Source organism: Bos mutus, chromosome 2 (assembly GCF_027580195.1).
Source record: "Bos mutus isolate GX-2022 chromosome 2, NWIPB_WYAK_1.1, whole genome shotgun sequence".
Classification (NCBI taxonomy): domain Eukaryota; kingdom Metazoa; phylum Chordata; class Mammalia; order Artiodactyla; family Bovidae; genus Bos; species Bos mutus.
In genome coordinates this window covers 121,588,760-121,610,968 of record NC_091618.1, presented here as the reverse complement: position 1 = coordinate 121,610,968, position 22,209 = coordinate 121,588,760, and the positions used below count along the sequence as shown (strand labels likewise).

The following is a 22,209-nucleotide window of genomic DNA, read 5'->3' as shown; positions in this document are numbered from 1 at the left end:
CTCGTTGCAGTGGCTTCTCTCGCTGCAGAGCACAGACTCCAGAGCACGCGGGCTTCGGGAGTTGTGGCACGTGGGCCCCGTAGTTGCCGCTTCCGGCCTCTAGAGCACAGGCTCGGTAGTTGGTCTGCAGCATAGGGATCTTCTCAGACCAGGGATTGAACCTGTGTCTCCTACATTGCCAGGCAAATTCTTTACCATTGAGCCACCAAGGAAGTATCTGCATCTTGAAAAAAATGAAGATTCAAAATATCAAAGGTCTAAACCAAATTAGTAGCTCTTAAAAGGTGGACGTTCAAGCAGTATTGTAGGTGTGGGGGTGGGGAAGATAAATTGGGGTTATCTTCCCTCTATCCCTCTGTTAAATCACCCACATAACCTGTAATTCTACCATAAAATTAGGCCCACTTTGGGAAAATGATTTATGGCTTTCATTTGGAGAAAGACTGAGGATAAGGGAGTTATAGTTCAGTATATCAAATTGGATAACCTTGGGATTAAGGGGAAGAACTTAAGTATTATTGACTTCACTGTTGTGGATCCATAGACACTGTGTCCCTGTCATATCAGATGCTGGTGAAAGTAAAGTCTGATGTGCTGAATTGAAATCTGACCTGCTGGATGTATAATTCTTGATCTTTCTAAGAATTTTTCATAGAAAGAAACAAAGCCATGTGATGTTGCCATCTAAAATATTTACTTTTTTTCCTACAGGATGTTGATAAATGGTCTTTTGATGTATTTGCCTTGAATGAAGCAAGTGGAGAACACAGTCTGAAGTTTATGATTTATGAACTATTCACCAGATATGATCTTATCAACCGTTTCAAGGTCAGAAACATGGAACAAAAGTAAAATGCTCTTAGAATGAGTTATCTGTGTGAGAGTGAAAATGCAAAACGTTGATTCATTAATCAATTCATCTAAAAATGTTTCTGGGTTGGCAGATCACAGAACTGTGGGGATGAGTTCACCACATGATATGGCTGTTCTCCACAAATCATTGACATTTCTTTATTTCCACTGCGGTATCATAAAGCCATGATAGCGTCATTGCAACACGATACGAATGTCACCTTGAATTATTCATGGAACACTCACGTAAACATTGGAATCTGTGTCTTAAAGAAATATGAGTTTCCTAAAATACGAAATGAACTATTTCTGGCAGCTTTTCTTAAAATGAAAGGGCTTCTAATTAACTTCACTTAGAGCATCTCAGCAACAAATTTGATTCAGATTTCTCAGTGTGTATCTATGGAGTCATGATATTTTTAGAGTTAGAAGTTACTTGGAGGTCATTTATTTTAACCTCCTTGAATTACTGATAGAAAAACTAGATTTTACCAGTTGTAATTGGAAATTTTTACACCTTTACAAACTAGCCTTCTTATTTGACTCTAGAAGATATAAAAATTTAAGACTGCTATATGGTTAAGACTGTTATTTCATCCATCTAAATTAAACATTTGGGGGTGATAATTCTCATCAGCATTGAAAACTGACGGATTAATGAACTGTTTTCTTGGAACAATCCGCATTTAACTTTAAGAAACTACTGCCCACCTCTGACTCACTAATGTGTCCCATCCCAAACATCTTTGTGCTCATGTTAACTCAGTGCCACTCTTTTGGTCAAAATATAATCATAATTATTACTTTCTGCAGATTCCTGTTTCTTGCCTAATTGCCTTTGCAGAAGCTCTAGAAGTTGGTTACAGCAAGTACAAAAATCCATACCACAATTTGATTCATGCAGCTGATGTCACTCAAACTGTGCATTACATAATGCTTCATACAGGTATCATGGTAAGAAAGTCTTTGTGACTGAAGTTTGTTAGTTTGCAACTTCTAATCCCATTCCCTTCTCATTGTTTCTTTAATACTCATAAAAGTATTATAAGTATCTTCTGGATTTTTGAGGGTCAATAAGTTATCCATAATATACATTTTTAAAAAAATATTTTAATTCGGTGAAAAAAGATTTCCAGAAGCAAGTGAAAATATACTGAAATTTTTTCAAAATTTGGACCATATGGCATTTTCATTTGTAAATTCCTATGGCTCAGATAGATGGTAAAGAATCCACCTGCAATACAGGAGACCAGGATTCAATCTGTGGGTCGGGAAGATCCCCTGGAAAAGGGAATCACAACCCACCCCAATGTTCTTGCCTGGAGAATTCCATGGACAGAGGATCCTGGCAGGCTACCTACTGTCTATGCTGTTGCAAAGGATCAGACATGACTGAGCGACTAACACTCACTCACTCACTTTCCCCATAGGAATCAACCTCCAGAAAAGTGACCTAGAAAAAAAGCCTTTGGAATAAAAGTTAGTTGTAGTGCTCTTCCCTCATTTCATTAACCAGGCTGACCTCACTAGCTTTTTCTCTTTTATACGCTTGTATCACTAATTACAATCAAATCCTAATAGATATTTTTGTAAATTATTCACGTGGATTTTTCCAAATTCTTCTTCTTCCTCTTTGCATCTGAATGGATCAGTTGATGACTGGGTAAATGGTTCAGCAGTGCAAATCCTGGGACAACAATGAGTAGATGATGGGAAGTCTGAGACAGCCTGGAATTCCTATAATGTCTCAGAGCATAGCATGACTTCCAAGAGATTAAAAAGGGAAGAGCAGTCCTTCCTTCTGAAGGTTCCAAACTGGGAGGGGTTCATCCCAAGGTATGAGTCATTGTTGAGATCCCCAAAATCTAAGTCCATTTTTGAATTCTCCTGTGTTGACCTACGTGAAGCAGTATCATAAAACCCATGTAAGTAGAATAAGTAGAATGGTCTAGCAAACCCCATAATATACATTGCCTACCTGTTTAGATTTCAGACATCACGTCCTTTTTATTGGTGTGGGTCATTGGCACTCAGAGCTACATGACTAGGACTCCTCCATATTTCATCATTCTGCCCCAGAGACTGTATTCCTTACCTAGTGCCACTCAAAGCCCTTACAGACACAATATGGAGCCCTGAAGATCTTGAAAACTTGTAACAGGTACACGATTCTCCAAGTTTATTGTATACCTGTGTGTTATATACATTTCCCCAAGAATCTAGTGTTTTATTTACTACATAAGATCCCTTTGCTATGATTTGTCGAAAAGTGTCTCACACAACGACTAAAGAAATGATCTATTTTACTTCTCCATCTTTTTTTTGCCTCCTAAATATTGCAGATCCATCAATGCTTTGGGCTCAGATTCCACTCCTGCCTGGTGTTTCAATTATCTGTTTCTTCAAAACAAACTACTCTAAACCTCAATGGCTTATAACAATAATTTATCATATTTCTCAAGGGTTGTTGGTTAGAAGGTCCCAAACAGAAGGTTCTCACTTGGGGTCTCTCATGTGATTGTGACCAGCTAGCAACTATGGACACAGATATCTGAAGACATCACTGGGCAGAGATCCACAGTGGTTCAGTCATATGGCTGGCAGTTGACGATGGCTAGTAGCTGAGAGCTCAGCTGGGCTTTTAATGAAGAAATGTTTTGGAATATCACTGCCAATTCAATAGAAATTCGCATTATATTGACAGGATCAGCGAGTAATATAACTGCTTTGGAGTTAAGGCCTGCTTGGGGGGAGGCAAAAACCAAAAACCTTTACTGATGCAGTAGCAAGATTCTCTTGTAACCTTCTAGAAGGCTGAATTATATGTAATCATACCTTTGTATTCTCTCTTTAAGTTGTAAATATAGATATCACTCAGTTAAGGCATAAATGTGCCCAAGGAGCCAAATCAAATGTAGTCATGGTTGGACTTGGTCCTTGGTTGAAGTTTACTCATAATTCATTTGACACTTAAAGGGAGGAAGCAGATGTTAGCAATAATAAGTAGAAACAAACATTCAAAGATATAGCTTTAAAATATTGTACAATTTTAAAAAGTAGTGTGTATGACTTTCTTTATATCTGTTTCTCTTCCCAGCATACGCGTATATCTTCCCAACCCAGGGATTGAACCCTGGTCTCCCGCGTTGGAGGCAGATGCTTTAACCTCTGAGCCACCAGGGAAGCCCCATATGCATACATACATACACACAGATTCTTTTAAAGCTCCCATTGGTTTAATCAGACTTCCTTGTCGCAGCTGTTCCTTGGACTCTGTTCTCCCTGGGTTTTATATGCATGGCAATTAGTGTGAAAAAACAGAGTGCCTCCTGACTCCTGCACATGCTGTTACACAGGGAATAAATGCTGTAACATCTTCCTGGTTAGATCTGCTTGCTTTTTCCTTTCTAAGACCTTGGTCTTGAATCTGATAGTGAGGTGGTTTTCATTTTACATGTTTATCATTTCCTGTTTTCTGAATTCTGTGGCATTGAAAAGTTAAATGAAATATTTAAGTGTTAGTCTGAAATGGAAACTGAACTAATTACGTTTCCTCAGAACAAAATAGAATGGAAAAGCTCTGTCTGCTTTGGTATAAAACTATCTGCTTTAATTATGAAGTATGAGGAGAAGATATATGCCATTTCAGGGTGGTAGGTAACCAGGATGTTGTTTGCTCAAGTACTGCAAGTGTAAAGGCAACCAAATAAAAGTCTCCTAGTTCAGCTTTGCAATCTCTGTGCTGACGATGACATTAAACAGATGAGGGATGCTGTATTAGCAGGCAAATAGAGAAATTCAAACCCACAATGTGAGTTTACCCTCAGACTTGCAAGGAAGGCTTGTTCCAGAATCTAACAAGCTATTCCAACTTCTCTGGGAGACGGGAAATCTGGCCCAGCCTGGCATGACTCCTAGAAAGTTTAAATTGTTAGTAAAGATGACATAGTCACTTTTTGAGATACTAACCGATAATTATAACTTCACTATACTATAGCAGGTTTGGTTTAGAAACTTATTTCTAAATTCATCCTTTAACAAGAAAAGTGTTGGTGGACTCAATTCTTATCCCTTAGCTTGGCCATTACAAAAATAGTTGAGTTGGAGACTGTCAGTGTTGTCTAGGATCAGGAAAATACATTTAAACTAATGTGAAATTTTATGATTGATGATGAGAGGAAAAGCAAAATGAATTTTCAGTGTACTGACTATTTTGTCAAAACTAGGTTATACTACCAGCTCGACAGTTTTTTGCAAGCTATTTTAATAAGCTTTTTAGATTAAAAAAAAAGTGGTAGAAGTTGAGTATTAATTTTCACACATATGAATGTATTGGTTCTTTGAAACAAACAAACAAAAAAAGCCTTATAGAAATATGCATTTAGCTGAAGATCCAAAGATTTGATATGGAGAAGACAGGGTCACTTACATTAATGTTTTAGGCAATGCCCTGCTGTTTCAGAACGGTCTTATCAGCATGGCGTTTACAGAGCACTCCAGTAGCAGCCTAACACTATCAGGTGGCCAGTGCAGCCTGTTAGCTGCGAAATGTTCACAGGACCGTTGCCTGAACGGGATTGCGATGGAGCCATTGTCCTTCAGTTTGTTGGCATCATATTGGGACACTCTCAGGCCTGGAGTAGGCAGTGCAGAGCTGATAAGACAGTTGACCCTCTGTCTCCGTCTCTCTCCTTGTGTCACTTGTTGCTCTGTGCAAGGTGACAGGGGCGTGTGGTAGCTTGAGCTATTTGCTAAAGATCACCATGTACTGCCAACCTGCTTCCAAATGACTCTTTGAATATGAAACCATCTGAGAGCCTTGGCAAGAGAACACTTATATTTGAGGGCTCCTGGCATTGTGTTCTCTCTGATACTGAGTCTGAGAGAAGTACTTGAAAACTATTCCTTTGGAACTTGTAGTCCTCTGACTATACCCAGAAATAGCCCCTCATACTTTGAAACTACTCAGTTTTTCTCCAGTCTACAAAAATATGCCACTATGTCTCTATTCCAAAAACTCCATGGAAATTCTGTTCTTGCAAATGACTTCCAATCCAACAGTGTTTGGAAGAGTGGACACAGTGTGGGCTTTCAAGGCAAGCAGATATTGATTTCAAACATAACTTCCCCACTATCTAGCTTTCTTGCCATCTACTTCTGTTCCCTGGTCACTAAAATGTGGTTTAATAATGCCGACCACCTTGCAGTATGACAGTGAGGAGTAATGATATCATATGTGTAAACCTAACCTAGTTCCTGAAACATAACAGCAATTAGTACGAATATTATATTTATTATACTATATATTAACTTATATGTATTATGTATTAATACTATTATAATATACTCACTTTCCACATTGGGTTAGTTATAGAAAACTAACTCAGTCTATTCAAAGGGATAGAGAAAAAAGGTTCAAAACTACCTGTAATGTAAGGGGTTATTAATTATGCTTTTTTAGATACACCAGGAACTAACAGGTTAATGTGACTTTCTAACCTAAAATTCTCCCAGCCTTATACATACACACACACACACACACACACACACACACATACATTCTCTGTTGTATACACACACACACAAAATTATTCAGATATGAAAATTACATCATAAGTCTTAAAGCTTTGTTAGCTTTTCTACCCATCAGTGTATCCAGTTAAATTATCTAGAAATTCTGCTTTTGAAACCTTAGAAGAATGTATTTAACATATTGCCTCCCTTAAATAATGAAGGCTATTGTCATCCACAGAAAGAACACTGTGATCTGTTGAAAGAACAGAAATTTTGGAATCAGAGAGATTTCAGTTTGAATTCCTGCCCTGCCATTTGAAAGCTATGTGACCTACTGCAGATTGATTCACTTCTTTAGGATTTGGCTGTGTTATCTGCCAAATGAGATTTAAAACTTACCTTGTGAATGGTAAATAGGGTGATTATAAAAATTAAATGAAACCATCTGCCTAAAATGTCCAATTAATGTTAGTTCCTTCTCCTTTCTTTCCATCAACACTGTACATGGTGTTAATGGCGGTTAATACCTTTCTCTGGTATAATTTGAGGGCTTTACAAGTAAGTCTGCCTGGGCACTTCTCTAGGCAAAATGCAATTTAGATGAAGCACAATACCTACACTCCTCATGACTCTTCATTTTAACTCTTTATTTCTGTCCATTGGGAATAAGAAGAACTTAGGTTATGTACTGACCACTGTTCTGGTTGGGAAGAGTGATATGATTCAGGTTTATTCTCTGTGACTTGTCCTCATGAGTCATTTACAAAATCCTTGAATTTAAGCAACCATTTTCTGAGTTAGAATTCTCATTTGACACCAGTATAAAATAAATTGTCAACTAAGGAGATAAAAATTAGCCTCCAGCTCTACTTTCACTAATATGAAATAGATGTATTTTTCAATTAAATGTGAATGTTCAATGTTTCTCTCTTCCCAAACTAGTTAAATTTAATTGTTAAGATGATAGTGTGACAATAAACAAGATGACTTCATGAAGGAAGTACTGTTTATGGGAGGCAGAGATTAATAAGACCAAAAACAGGAAGCATATATATAATCAATTTTGACAGCTAGGAAGATAACAATTTTAAATGCTTTGAGATAATCTATAATTAAAATTTATCTCTGATTTCCCAATTTAATTTTTTTACAATTGCTTCTTCATAGTCTCTGTTATCATAGTGGATATAAAATGTTGCTTTTAAAAACCACAGATAAGTCTGTAAATCTTAAATATAACCAATAGGAAATATTTAAGAAGATGGGTGATTTTTTTTCTAACAATTTTCTTTAATGAAGCAATGGATTTCTGGGGGTTACAAAATCTGGTTTAACTTAAATTGCTATTCATTTCATGGTATTTAATTCCATAGTCTCAATGGGGACATTGGAGGCTCAGTCCCAGTTCAGCCTGTAATATAAGTCTTTACGTCATTTCCTTTTAATGACTCACAATTAAATGAACCTATAAACACAATGCAGCTAGTTATATTAACTCTCCTTGGTTCTGAATATCATTTCTGCTTCAGTTATCCAACTGTGAGGCATTTATTTTTGAATTGCAATCAGTAAAGATATGTTAGTTCACTATTATTTTCCAGATCCAATACCTTAAACAGTATATTTAAGGAAATGAAAGTCACTCAGTTGTGTCCGACTCTTTGCGACCCCATGGTCTATACAGTCCATGGAATTCTCTAGTCCAGAATACTGGAATGGGTAGCCTTTCCCTTCTCCAGAGGATCTTCCCACCCCAGGGATTGAACACAGGTCTCGACATTGCAGGTAGATTCTTTACCAGCCGAGCCACAAGGGAAGTCCATTTAAGGTAATAAGTTCAGTAAAATGCCATTTATTCTGTATTTACTATATGATAAGACTTAAAGTCCACAGGGGAATGGTCACTAATTCTCTTTTCATGGAAACTGTGCCTGAGAGAGTAAATAACTTATTTGCCAGGTTTAAAACCAGAATTCTCTGATTGCAGTCTCTTTCCACCATTCCCTATTACTTCCTCCTAATATTTAAACTGGTGAAATTCAATTCAACAGACAAATGTTAAGTTCCTACTATGTGCCAAATAACCATGATGTGTTATATGAAAGAAGCAAAGATGAATAAGACTGTGCCTTTTGGCAGCCATGAAACTCAACAGTGTCACCTCCACTGTTTGATCCATAGACTTAGAGTGGCTTCTCCTTGACTTTTATTCAAAGTCCTAATTCATCAGCTCTAATCAAGGTCATCTACCGACTCTTTCCCATACTCCACCTTCTCTTTTCAGTCTCCCTTCACTTGACTCTCCAACACAATTGTACTATTAGCAGTGCGATTTCCATATAGGCCTCTACAGTACTCTTCCATATTCACTCTTTCTATTTAGAATCTCTCTGTTCTCAAGCTTGCACTTAACTACCAATATTTGTCCATCCTCCGTCCAAGATCCACTGCCACCAAATAGATGTCCTATCTATACCTTTATTCTGTGAGTTTTCATCAAGTATGCATGTACTTTACATAGTATTTTTCTGCTACTTTGTGCAAAGCCTTTTCCATGTATATGGAATAAGACCATTAAGAGCAAGTTCCATGTCATTTTGGATCTTCCATTCCTGCCATCAAGTACTACCCACTTACAGCGCTCTCCAATAGAATTTCCGTGGTGATGAGACGTTTTCTGTCTGCACTGTTCTGTAAGATAGCCACTTGCCACTATTGAGCAATTGACATGTGACTACTGTGACTGAAAAAGGGAACTTAATTTTACCTATTTTTAATTTAAATAGTCACATGTGATTGTCCTATTGAACCATGCAGTTAAAGTGTCGCACAAAATGTGAGAGGTGAACAAACTATTGAATTACCTAAATGAACTTATAACAGTAGAGAAAATTTGTTAAACCATCCAATTGATAACAACAAAATATCAATGTATTTGAAGCAGTGCTCTGGATTTTATGTGAAAACATTTACTCTTTCATTGCTATTAAGTTTCACTGTATCGTCATAAAATAGATGTATTATAAAGAGCAAACGATAAACTCTTGGAAACTCTTCTAAATTTCTAAATATAAAACTTAAAGTTCAGTTTCTCTAATGACCAAAGTAAACATTTTCAACTCTTTTCTCATAGTAAATTCTTCTACAAAAGTTGAGCTAAAAGACATTTTAATATTGTATGAGTCATATGTTAAAAATTACTAAACTCTAAATGATTTCATTTAGAGTTTAGGTAAGATTAGCCTTACCCAAATTGGTAAGGCTGTAAATTCAAAATTCATTTAGAGCTCACCTTTTAAATGATAGAAAATTATCATTTTTTCCAATTAACAAGGAAAATTATGATGTCTAGATTTTTAACTTACAAGTCATTAAACAATCATCAACCTTGTGAAGCATCCACTATGTACAGTTAATGGAGATGAAAAAGGGAAAATTATTTAAACTTCATAAAAAGAATTTTATATAATGATTTATACTGTATGCAATGAAGCTTTCTATAGAAAGACAACATTGACTCTACTTTTGATGTGATGGAATCTTTCCTTAATTTAATAGCACTGGCTCACTGAACTGGAAATTTTAGCAATGGTCTTTGCCGCTGCCATTCATGACTATGAGCATACAGGGACTACAAACAATTTTCACATTCAGACAAGGTAAGGTAAAGGATTAACTTTTCTAAGTTAAAATTTGACATTTGTTTTTCTGAGTATTACTTATTCTTTAAGAGGATTTCAAAATAATAATGAAGATGTCTAAAAAAATGAATTTAATAGATTTTAGCAAAATGCCTTCAGCTGCAAACACTTCGGTCGGTTCCTATTTATCCAGAATCTTTTATCTTTTTGTGGCATATTTAGCAATTTAAAGAACGTAAAAATGTATAAGATCGTTTTTCTGTGCCCAGAACTTATGTTAAACTGTCACACAAGTCAGACATTTATTCACTGGAGCAAATCTTGCGTCATTTGTTTGATGGCAGTTTGTCAGTTTCATGTCAAGGCATCAGTTCAGTGTCATTATGTATTTGAAAGAATGAAAATTTATTTTTGAAAAAAAATCTAAAAATAAAACAAATCTTATTTCCAGGTTAATAAGCAATGTTAAAACAATTAGAAAATTGGATTTTTAATTGTGGTAATAATGGTAGTTATTAGAATCAAAATATCAGAGTAGAGGTGCATTAGTTGGTTAAGGCTGTCACACAATACTACAGTTTGGGTGGTTTAAATAACAGACATTTTCTCAAAGTCCTAAAGACTGAACATGCAAAATCAAAGTGTAAGCAAGTTTGATTTCTTCCGAGGCCTCTCCCCTAGGCTTCCAGATGGCTGACTTCTTGCTGTGTCCTCAGTGACCTTTTTCCTTGCTTGAGCATACCTTGGAGTCTCTTCCTGGTCTTACAAGGACATCAGTCATATTGGATTAGGGCCCCACCTTATGACCTTTTTTAACATTAGTTATGTCTTTAAAGGCCTTATCTTCAAATGCAGTCACATTCTAAGGTACTGGCGTTAGGATTATAAACATAATTTGGGGGAACTCATTCAGTCCTTAATAGAAAGGGGCTTTAAGCTCTTTCTGGTTGCAAAGAGATCTCATTGCTCGAGAGGCAGGATTTGGTCCAGGACCATCAGGATCCGATTTACTTGTATACACGGGATCCTGAATTTCTCTGTCTTCCAGTGGTCACAGATGCTTAAGATGGAGATGTAAGTTAAGAGACTGATTTCACTCTGGAACTACTGTAGATCTCTCTTCTTGTTGAGGGAAAACTAAGCTGAATTATTTTTTGTTGTTTATTTTTAGCTCCTAGAGTAGATTTAGATTTACATAAAAATTTAACAGAAAGTACAGAGCTCCCAAGTACTCCTTCCCCAACCCCACAGTTTCACCTGTTTTTAACATCCTACCTCAGGTGTGGTACAGTTGTTACAACTGATGAACCAATATTGATACATTATTATTATCTAAAATCTATAGCCTACATTTGGAGAAGGAAATGGCAACTCACTCCAGTATTCTTGCCTGGAGAATCCCATGGACAGAAGAGCCTTGACGGGCTGCTGTCCATGGAGTCACACAGAGTTGGACACGACTGAAGCAACTTAGCATGCATGCATAGCCTACATTACAGTTTACTGCTTGTGTTATCCATTTTATGAGCTTTACAAATGTAGAATGCCAAGTATCTACTATTACAGTATCATCCATAAGAGTTTCACTGCCCTAAAAGTCCTCTGTGCTTCATCTTTTCATTCCAGCCTCCCTCCTTCCTGCTTTAACCACTGCAATCCCTGATCTTGTTAAGGTCTCCAGTTTTGTCTTCTCCAAAATGTCATATAGTTGAAATAATACAGTATAAAGCCTTTTCAAACTGGTTTCTTCTACTTAACAATATGCATTTAAGGTTCCTCTATGTCTTTTCATGAGTTGATAGCTCATTTCTTTTTATTACTGAATAATATTCCAGTGTGTGGATGTCCCAGAGTTCACTTATTCAACTACTGAAGGATATCTTGGTTTCCTCTAAATTTTAGAGTTTGTGTAAATGTTCATGTGCAGATTTTTGTGTGGCCTTTTTTTGTGCAGTTTTTTAACAGCAATATTTTTAAAACTGACTTCCTAGCTATAGGAATTTGTTGTTTTTATGTGGGGAGCATAGAAACATTAAAATACTTGGCATTTTAGAGCTTCAAGGGATACTACAGTGACTGAGATCCACATTCTATAACCTCTGGTCTAATCCCCACAGTCTAAGAAAAGAAAACAAAGATCTCAATAGAGGAAATTACCTAACTATATGCACATAACCACCTGATGGCAGTAGCAGGGTTGAGAAACTGAGATGAGGGACACTTGCTCTCAATCCAGTCTACTTAATGAAACTCTGCTCCCATGGCCAAAGACAGACATATAACAGTCATAACAGTCTTTTATGTTAAAGGCTATAAAACAGTCTTTTATAGCCTTCAATGGATGGACTTGAAAATTATGGCCCCTTGACAGAGACAGAATAGTTTGAATTCAGACAATGAAATGTTGGAGAAAGCATTCTGTCTATCCTTACAGTCTCCCAGATTAAAAGAGCATAAGTGACCAGGAAGACCTTGAAGTCTGGTTATGCAGCAAGAATATTACTAACCACACATTTATAGCATATAGAGATGTCTTGTTTTCGTTTTGTGTTAAACATCAAAGGAAAGGGAAACTATGCAGATCATTTTTGCTTAGCAAAGGCTCTTCTACATCCACTAAATTCATAAGTGGGATTTTAAAGACAGCTCATTATTGAGCTGGGCCCTGAGTATGGTCACAGTTTTGGGAATTAGAGAAGGGAGCAAGTGATTTGCTTCCAAAAAAACATTTCTTTACTTTGCAAAGTAAAGGCAATGGACTGGCCTCCAGCAGCAGTATAAATTATCATTCCTAGCTTTCTCCTTTTATCACTGATTTACAACTGGATGAAGATTCACAACTTACTTTAGACAGCAGAGAAGAAAAGTAGATGATGAAAAAGAAGGAGGAGGAAAAAGAGAAGGAGAAAGAGGAGAGGGAGGAGGAAGATGAAGCGGAATACACTTTTTACCATTTTATATTAAGAAGCTTTGTATAAAAAGTGAGGGAAAGGTCTAGTATTTTATTTATTTTCTTATAAATTTTCTATTAGGATCAATTATTTAATGGATTAGTTCTACAAGAACTTGAGCATTTTATGAACAAAAAGTTTGCAGTGATCACAGATACAACAATATGATGTGCTTTTAGAAGCTCTATTGGCTTAATATTTTGTCCAAATATTGTCCAATATTGGTCTTACGTTACTGATATTAATAATTTCTATTTTGTATTATTCTTTGTTATTTGTATTTAGAGTTGCTTTTCTAATATGGAAACCTATTTAGTAGATAATGCAAAATGTCTGAAAAATAATTTAAAACATGGTGCAAGGTTAGATCTGAGTTCAACACAGACATTATAAGCCATAGAAATCCTTGAAAGTGTAAATAAATAGAGATAATTTCCTCTTTGTGAAAAGCAAATGCTAAGCGACATGTTACCATGGACACTGAGTATTGCTTAGAATTTGTTCTTTCCATAGCAGTCATAAATTATCTCAAACATTAAAACCATTCTGTATTCTCAGCATCTTGTTGGATTTATGAGACAAAATCACATAGACTTTGCTGTAATTAAATCTGATTAAAAAACACATCTTTGCTTGTTGCTGAAAGGAAGAAATAGTGATGCTTAGATCCCTATCATACAATAAACTTGACAAAATGACCATGGCTAAATCTGAGATTATATGACACAAAATATGTGATTTGCAAATCACAGTTTTACCCATGATCTCAGCAAATTTCTGAAGATACTTGCACAAAATATATTTAATTTTCTCTCAAAAGGATTGCATATATGTGTTCCTAGTTCAGTTTTCTGTATATTGAGCTATGATTATTGATAATAAAATTTAAAAGGAAATGACCTATTAGGCACTAGAATAGTTACTTCCTCTTTTGTTTCCAGAACTATTATAAAAGTGGAATAACATATGCAGATGGCTAAGGGCATATATCACCTCCCCGCAATAGATTTCCTTTTAAATTTGATCTTTAACAAAGAAGCAAATGCAATACAATGGAACAAAGGCAGTCTCTTCAACAAATGGTGCTGGAACAACCAGAGAGCCACATTAAAAAAAAAAAATCCAGACATAAACCTTCATTAATTTAAGATGAATAATAGACCTAAATGTTCACAGAAATTAATTTAAGATGAATAATAGACCTAAATGTAAAATGAAAAACTCTAAAACTCCTAGAAAATAACATAGGAGAAAATCTAGATGATCTTAGGTATAGCAAGAGAGTTACAAGATTAGCCAAAGAGTAGGAGAAAATGTTTTCAAAAGGTGCATATGATAAAAGATTATTGTACAAAACATATAAAAAACACTTAAAACTCAACAACAAGAAAACAAACAGCCTGGTTTTAAAAATGCTCCTTAACAGACACTTCACCAAAGAAGACACACAGATGATAAATTAGCTTATGAAAAGATTCTCCATATTATATGTCATCAGGGATATTCAAATTAAACAATGAGATATCACTATGCATCTATTAGAAAGGCTAAAATCCAGAACATTGACAGCACCAAACACTAGCGAAGATGTGAATCAACAGGAACTCTCAGGCGTCACTGATGGGAATGCAAAATGATACAACCATACCGGAAGACAGTTTGGTAGTTTCTTATGAAACTAAATATATTCTCACCATATGAGCTGATAATTACTCTCCTTGGCATTTACCCAAAGGAGCTGAAAACTTACGTACACATGAAAACCTGCACATGGATATTTATAGCAGCTTTATTCATAATTGCCAAAACTTGAAAGCTACTAACATGCCATTTAGCAGGTGAGTGGATAAATAAACTGTGATACACCTAAATAATGTAATATTATTTAGTGCTTAGAAGAATTGAGCTATCAAGCCATGAAAAGATATGAAGGTAACTTACATGCACACTAAAAGGTACAAGCATCCAATCTGAAAAGGCTACATAGAGTCATATGACATTCTAGAAAAGGCAAAACTGTGAAGAAAATAAAAAGACGAGTGGTTGCCAGGTATTAAGGGGATGGGAAGGGAAGTCTGAATTGGCAGCTCACAAAGGATTTCTAGGGCAGTGAAAATACTCAGTATAATACGTTAATGGTAGATACATGTCATTTTACATTAGTCCAATCCCATAAAATTTACACCACTAAGAGTAAACCCTTAATGTAAACTATGGTCTCTGATAACAATGTTTATGTAGGTTCATCAGTTCTAATAAATGTACCTCTGTGGTTGGGAATGTTAATAATGGGGGAGGCTATGCATGTGTGGGACCAAGGGATATATGCCAAATCTCTGTACGTTCTGCTCAATTTTGTTGTAAACCTAAAATTGCTCTAAAAGTCTGTTTTTTAAAATTGTTATACAGTGTAAAACAAAAAGGAAACTAAGTACCTCTGTAAATTTAGGTGTTCAGTTATTGGATTTTTACTGATATTATTATGCCTTATGACTTGAGTATTGTTAATAGATACTCATGAGGTCTGAAGAAATCCTCTAGTAGGCATTTTGTTTTTATTTCTTAGGTCAGATGTTGCCATTTTGTATAATGATCGCTCTGTCCTTGAAAATCATCATGTGAGTGCAGCTTATCGCCTTATGCAAGAAGAAGAAATGAATGTCCTGATAAATTTATCCAAAGATGACTGGAGGTGAGTTTCAGAGGAAATATAGAGGAAATTTAATTTCAGGGAAAATGTTATGTGATTTAGCATGAAGAAAACAGATGAAAGGCAATCCTTTAATCACAAAACAAACTAAATTCCCCTTGACTGGAAGATTAGTACTGGAAGACTATTCAGGAACAAGGCTCTGTAGATGGAGCTGAACTATTTCAAGGCCAATTCAACATCTATATGCATCATAACCAATCCAAAAGACCACGTATCACATAACACCTTAAGATACATAATTACATACTCCTTGAAATGGTGCTAAAGTGCTTAGTCACTCAGTCGTGTCCAACTCTTTATGACCACATGAACTGTAGGCCTCCAGGCTGCTCTGCCCATGGACTTCTCCAGGCAAGAATTGTGGAGTGGGTAGCCATTCCCTTCTTTAGTGGATCTTCCTGATCTAGGGATTGAACCCGTGTCTCCTGCATTTCCTGCATTGCAGGCTGATTCTTTACCATCTGAGCCACCAGGAAAGCCCTCCTTGGAATGGAGTTCTGCTCAATTGTACCGATATGTGGTCTTACATTCATTCAGAATTTTTGTGTCTGATTCCTTCATATATTACTTTTCTGTACATGGATATGAGCTTTTCCAAAAAACAAAAACTCACCATTTGGGGAAAAAACTACAAGTATGCTAAAATGACCTAGATGCAGAGGGTAATCTTAAATATTGCTCCAAACCATCTGTATTATTAAAAAAAAATTTACATGAAAAGGTATTGCTTATTGCCATGCAGGAGAAAATAATAAGATATACCCCTCCCACTTAGCATACATTTCCTCTTTTTCTCTTGATCCTCTCTGGTCATCATTGTCCCCTTCATTTACTATAGGATTGCCAGATACATCAAATAAAAATAAAGGACATACAATTAAGTGTAAATTTCAGATAAACATAGAGATTTTTTAGCGTAAGTACATCTCTAGTTAGCTCTATGGTGGGGTTAATGGCGACCTCCTCTAAGAGGGCTTATGCTGTACCCAAGCCTGCTGCACCCAGAGCCCCTGTCCCTGTGGCAATCCACTGCTGACCTGTACCTCCACAGGAGATGATCAAACAGTTCTGTCTCAGTCTTTGTGGGGCCCCTGGGTCCTGGTGCACACAAGGTTTGTTTGAGCCCTCTGAACGTCCCTGGCAGGAACGGGGTTTGATTCTAAACTTGAATTCCCCTTCCTAACATCTTGCTGGGGCTTCTCCTTTGTCCTTGGACGTGGGGTATCTCCTCACAGCCACTCCAGCACCTACCATCTTACTGGGGTTTCTCTGACCGTGGACATGGGGTATCTCCTCATGACTGGTTCGGCGAAGTGCAGCCACCGCTCCTGATCTTGGACATGGGGTATCTCCTCTCCACACAAAACTGTGATCAACAGACTGAAAACATGCTCCTTAAGTTCCTTGGCTACATCCTTCAGGTTGCCCAGGACTAATTCCAGATCCTCCATGATGATCTTGATCTGTTCCTTCACCTTGGTTTTTTTGGGGTTCCAACAATATTAGAGGGCCTACAAAATCACTGCAGATGGTGACTGTAGCCATGAAATTAGAAGGCGCTTGCTCCTTGGAAGAAAAGTTATGACCAACCTAGACAGCATATTAAAAAGCAGAGACACTACTTTGCCAACAAAGGTCTGTCTAGTCAAGGCTATGGTTTTTCCAGTGGTCATGTATGGATGTGAAAGTTGGACTATAAAGAAAGCTGAGCACTGAAGAATTGATACTTTTGAACTGTTGTGTTGGAGAAGACTCTTGAGAGTCCCTTGGACTGCAAGGAGACCCAACCAGTCCATCCCAAAGGAGGTCAGTCCTGAATATTCATTGGAAGGACTGATGCTGAAGCTGAAACTCTAATACTTTGGCCACCTGATGCTAAGAGCTAACTCGTTGGAAAAGACCCTGATGCTGGGAAAGATTGAAGGCAGAAGGAGAAGGGGACGACAGAGGATGAGATAGTTGGATGGCATCACCGGCTCAATGGACATGAGTTTGAGTAAACTCCCGGAGTTGGTGATGGACAGGGAGGCCTGGCTTCCTGCAGTCCATGGAGTCGCAAAAAGTTGGCCATGACTGAGTGATTGAACTGAACTGACATCCCTAGTATTCTGTAACCTACTTATATTTTTTAAAAAGCCTTTATCTTTAACAAAGATCTCATTAAATCAGTTAACACGCTGAAAACAATCCAATTTCTGATGCAAACATCAAAGTTTTGTTTGTTTTATAATTTAAATCAAGCTAAAAGGAAATGTCCAAACAAGTAACCTGGGATTAAGATCTGCCTTAAAATAAAGAAATAAGAGGTTAATTTAGAGTTTAAAAGAGGCCCTAATTTCCCGTCGTTATTTTTTTCAAATATTCAAACTTTCTGGTATTTCAAGGCCAGAAAAAATATGGGCTCACTTTTACAGACATAGAAAAAGCTCTAATGTGGGAGGAAAGAGGCATTTTGTTTTGGGAACCCACTTCAGGTCTTACATTTCATTCCACAGGAAACATAGCCCAGTTGGGTCACCAACCTAGGAAGGATCTAATCATAAAAGGCACCACTGTTGGGTATGTGGAAAATAGAAAGGTAAGGGTAGAATCAGGTGCCGAGTTGGTTCCTAAGGTCCCAGAGATTGACTGTTTCCATCTAGAATATTAATTTATTTCTTCATCAGTGATTATCCTTCCCAGGGGTTATATTTGCATTATTAATTTTTGTTATTCCTTTGAATTAACCCTCTTCTTCTCTAAGTTGATTCTGTTGCTGTTTCAGTGTGATATTTTTCTGTTACACTCTTTTCTTTCACATCTTTATTATTTATTCTAATAGTTTGGTCCTGTAATATTTTATATTTTTGTACAGTAGCTTACTGTACAAAACAAGTAGCTTACTGTACAAAACATCCTAATTGAATGGTTTTATAATTTTTTTTTTTTTAGCCATGCCACACAGCTTATGGGATCATAATTCCCCCACGAGGGGTTGAACCTGTGACCCTGGCACGCTTGTACCAAGTCCTAACAACTGGACTGCCAGGAAATACCCAAATTTGTTTAACAAATACCATAATATTGTTACTGGGTCCAAGCTTGCTCTGTTTGCTGCACAACAGGCCAGTGAATCCTAGAGACGAGGTGTTGAGGCAAGGAAGAGACTTTAATCGGGGAGCAGTCAGACAGAGAAGATGGCAGGCTAGCACCTCAAAATAGCCATCTTATTGGTGTCTGGATGCCAGGGTTTTTTTATAGATTAAAGGTGAGGGGAGGTGAGAAATCAAAGGGAAAAGGCTATTAATGTTGCAAACATCTCCTAGAATGGCAAACCTCAGGCAGGGAATGTGTTCATTTCTTCCTTCCTGCCATCCACAGCTGGACAGGGTTGTGAACAGAGGCACTTGAGTTTAACAGTCAGGCAGAGGAGCAAGATTCTCTGAGGCAAACCACTCTGTATGAATATAATAACAAAAGCAACAAAAAGCAAATCAAAGAGACAGTTCCAACATGGAGTCAGAATTGGCTTCCTCCCTGAAGCAATATCACATGATTTATGAGTTGACTTATATATGATTGATGATACGGTAGAATTTAACAAATCCAACACTGTTTCCAAAAGCTATAAAAATGCATTTGCGAGTATAACCTTAATCCTATTTCACCAAGAATTAAAATATGGATAGCTTTTTAAAGACTTGTAGGTTTTCTGTTTGCATATCTATTTCTTCAAGTAACTTTAGTAACCATAAATGCAGCGATTTTTAAATTTTGGCAAGAAAAATTTATAAAGAATACATTTCCTTTGTGTACTAGTTTATTGATATATTATTAGTTGATTATTGATTACACCTAGCATTTACTGATTACTTTTACAAAACAGAATTCAACTGAGTAAATTTTAAAGATCTTACTGACTTTATCCAACAATTCATGAATTGGGCAAAATCCCATCTAGCAGATAAAAAGGAGCTCCTAATAACTACAAAATGGCAGAATTTTATAAGTAGAAACAGGCAAGACAAGAAAGTTATTCTAGCAAGGATCTGATTGTTTCAGGCAAAGTCAGCTTTTGTGGGGGTATAATAGGAGAAGGCAATGGCACCCCACTCCAGTACTCTTGCCTGGAAAATCCCGTGGATGGAGGACCCTGATAGGCTGCAGTCCATGGGGTCACTAAGAGTCAGGCAAGACTGAGTGACTTCACTTTCACTTTTCACTTTCATGCATTGGAGAAGGAAATGGCAACTCACTCCAGTGTTCTTGCCTGGAGAATCCCAGGGACGGGGGAGCCTGGTGAGCTGCCGTCTATGGGGTCGCACAGAGTCGGACACGACTGAAGCGACTTAGCAGCAGCAGCAGCAATAGGGGTCTGTCAGGCAGATTTCCTCCCTAGTGCTGACCAGATAATTGATTGGTTTAAGTTTTCACTCCTGGGGGAGGTTAAAACTATAAATTAGGTATTAAATCTTGGTTTGATGTGGGTTTAGCACAAATACTGCACTTTGGGTCTGTGTTTCTTTTTTCACATTACATCTGCAAACTACAATGTATTTATTAAGTCTTACAGATTTCATAAAGCTTTGCTCTCATTTTTCCTACTTAACATGAAGGTTTTGGTACAGTGGGTATTGTAGCATGGATATCTCATAATTTAGAAGAAAAAATGTAACTGAGAATAATTGTATTAACTTCTTTGATATCTGCCATTCCCTTAATATTTGGGTAGAAGTATATTCTAAGCAGGCTATCCAATATCATGAACAGTAAGTAATCAGAGTATTGTTTTCTCATTGCTGCCATCCTAAAAACCCAGATGAATTGAGCACCCATAATTTTCAGCAAGAATCTCCAATCTGTGTTGTTTTTCAAACAAATCATTCAATCATACCAACTTTAGGTAAAACATCTTTGACACAAGATCATAATTCAAGTTTGCCATACACTTGTAATATAGCTTACTCTACTGGCCACAGAATAAAAATAAAATATGATTTCCAGCATAAGTGACTTGTTTACCTATCTGTACTGAGCAAGCAATGAGTTGTAGAACATGCAAGGCTTTGCTGGGGTTACTCATCTCCTGCTTAGTGTGAGAATGATTTATTCATGCATAGGCTTTGTGATATGGTCACCATGTTTACAGTGTCTTGGTTATGATTTCAACAGTACCAAGAGCTCTGTCTATGATATGTAGGCTCAAGGTCCCCAGAGCTTAAACAGAGAATTCCCAGTCACTGATAGTCTTGATTTCCTGGAGGTCTTATGATAGAAACTTGGTACAATGCAGTGGTCCAACTGCCAGCTTTGGTAGTACTCCTCTTGCGGTTGAGTCTTATCTCTGCTATATACTAGCTGTGTGACTGGGCAAACAACCCAGTCCTCTTGGATTGGAAATAATAGTGCCCCTCACATAGAAAGCACTTAAAACACTGTCTGGATGGAATAAATATTGAATAATGGTGCTAGTTTTACTAATAGTAAATTCTTCCTTTAGAGTGGTTTTTCTCTAAAATTGGTTAGGATCCTTTCTGATATTAATTATTTCTAAAAGTAATATTTAGAAAGTATGAGTGGGGAAGGGTTGTGTATATGGGAGGGAAAGCATGCAGGTCTTTAAAAGGAGATGTTACATAGCATCATTCACAGATTGCTCTCCTGGCGACGTTCTAAAGCCAAACTTCTATAAGCTCTTTGATATTTAAAAATGTAGCATCTTTTCTGCTCATAGCATTAGAAAAAATAAAATGTAATTCTTTTTTTTTTAATTTTATTTTATTTTTAAACTTTACAATATTGTATTGCTTTTGCCAAATATCGAAATGAATCCGCTACAGGTATACATGTGTTCCCCATCCTGAACCCTCCTCCCTCCTCCCTCCCCATACCCTCCCTCTGGGTCGTCCCAGTGCACTAGCCCCAAGCATCCAGTATCGTGCATCGAACCTGGACTGGCAACTCGTTTCATACATGATATTATACATGTTTCAATGCCATTCTCCCAAATCTTCCCACCCTCTCCCTCTCCCACAGAGTCCATAAGACTCTTAATATTAAATGTTTCACTTGAGAACAAAGAAAAAAGGCCAAACTTTTCTGCTTTTGATGACTCCACAGGGATCTTCGGAACCTAGTGATTGAAATGGTGTTGTCTACAGACATGTCGGGTCACTTCCAGCAAATTAAAAATATAAGAAATAGTTTGCAGCAACCTGAAGGGTAGGTTATAATTTTGTTTTCATATTAAAGATCTGTGGGCTTGGACTTGGAAAAGACTGTGGTTGGTTATTTTGTGCTGATGATTAGAGCATGCCCTTGTTTTTACAGGCTTGACAAAGCCAAAACCATGTCCCTGATTCTCCATGCAGCAGACATCAGTCACCCAGCCAAATCCTGGAAGCTGCACCACCGATGGACCATGGCCCTAATGGAGGAGTTTTTCCTACAGGTGCCTCTTTCACGTTGTCTGGGCAAATGCTTTTGGCAATAGCGGCTGTGCATATTAACATGCATCTTATCTGTACAGAAGCCAGACCTTGTGATGTGACATTACCAA

At 37.1% G+C, this 22,209-nt stretch overlaps 1 protein-coding gene across 1 annotated transcript in view; it reads left to right on the top strand.

Moving 5' to 3' along the window:
* PDE1A (phosphodiesterase 1A) overlaps window positions 1-22,209 on the top strand; it is a 305,513-nt gene that overhangs the window by 219,318 nt on the left and 63,986 nt on the right. Inside the window, exons 5-10 of the mRNA XM_005905934.2 lie at window positions 712-828; window positions 1,666-1,806; window positions 9,925-10,025; window positions 15,525-15,650; window positions 21,771-21,872; window positions 21,981-22,101. Of these exons, the coding sequence (XP_005905996.1) occupies window positions 712-828; window positions 1,666-1,806; window positions 9,925-10,025; window positions 15,525-15,650; window positions 21,771-21,872; window positions 21,981-22,101 (708 nt within the window). The remainder of the gene's footprint in view (window positions 1-711; window positions 829-1,665; window positions 1,807-9,924; window positions 10,026-15,524; window positions 15,651-21,770; window positions 21,873-21,980; window positions 22,102-22,209) is intronic.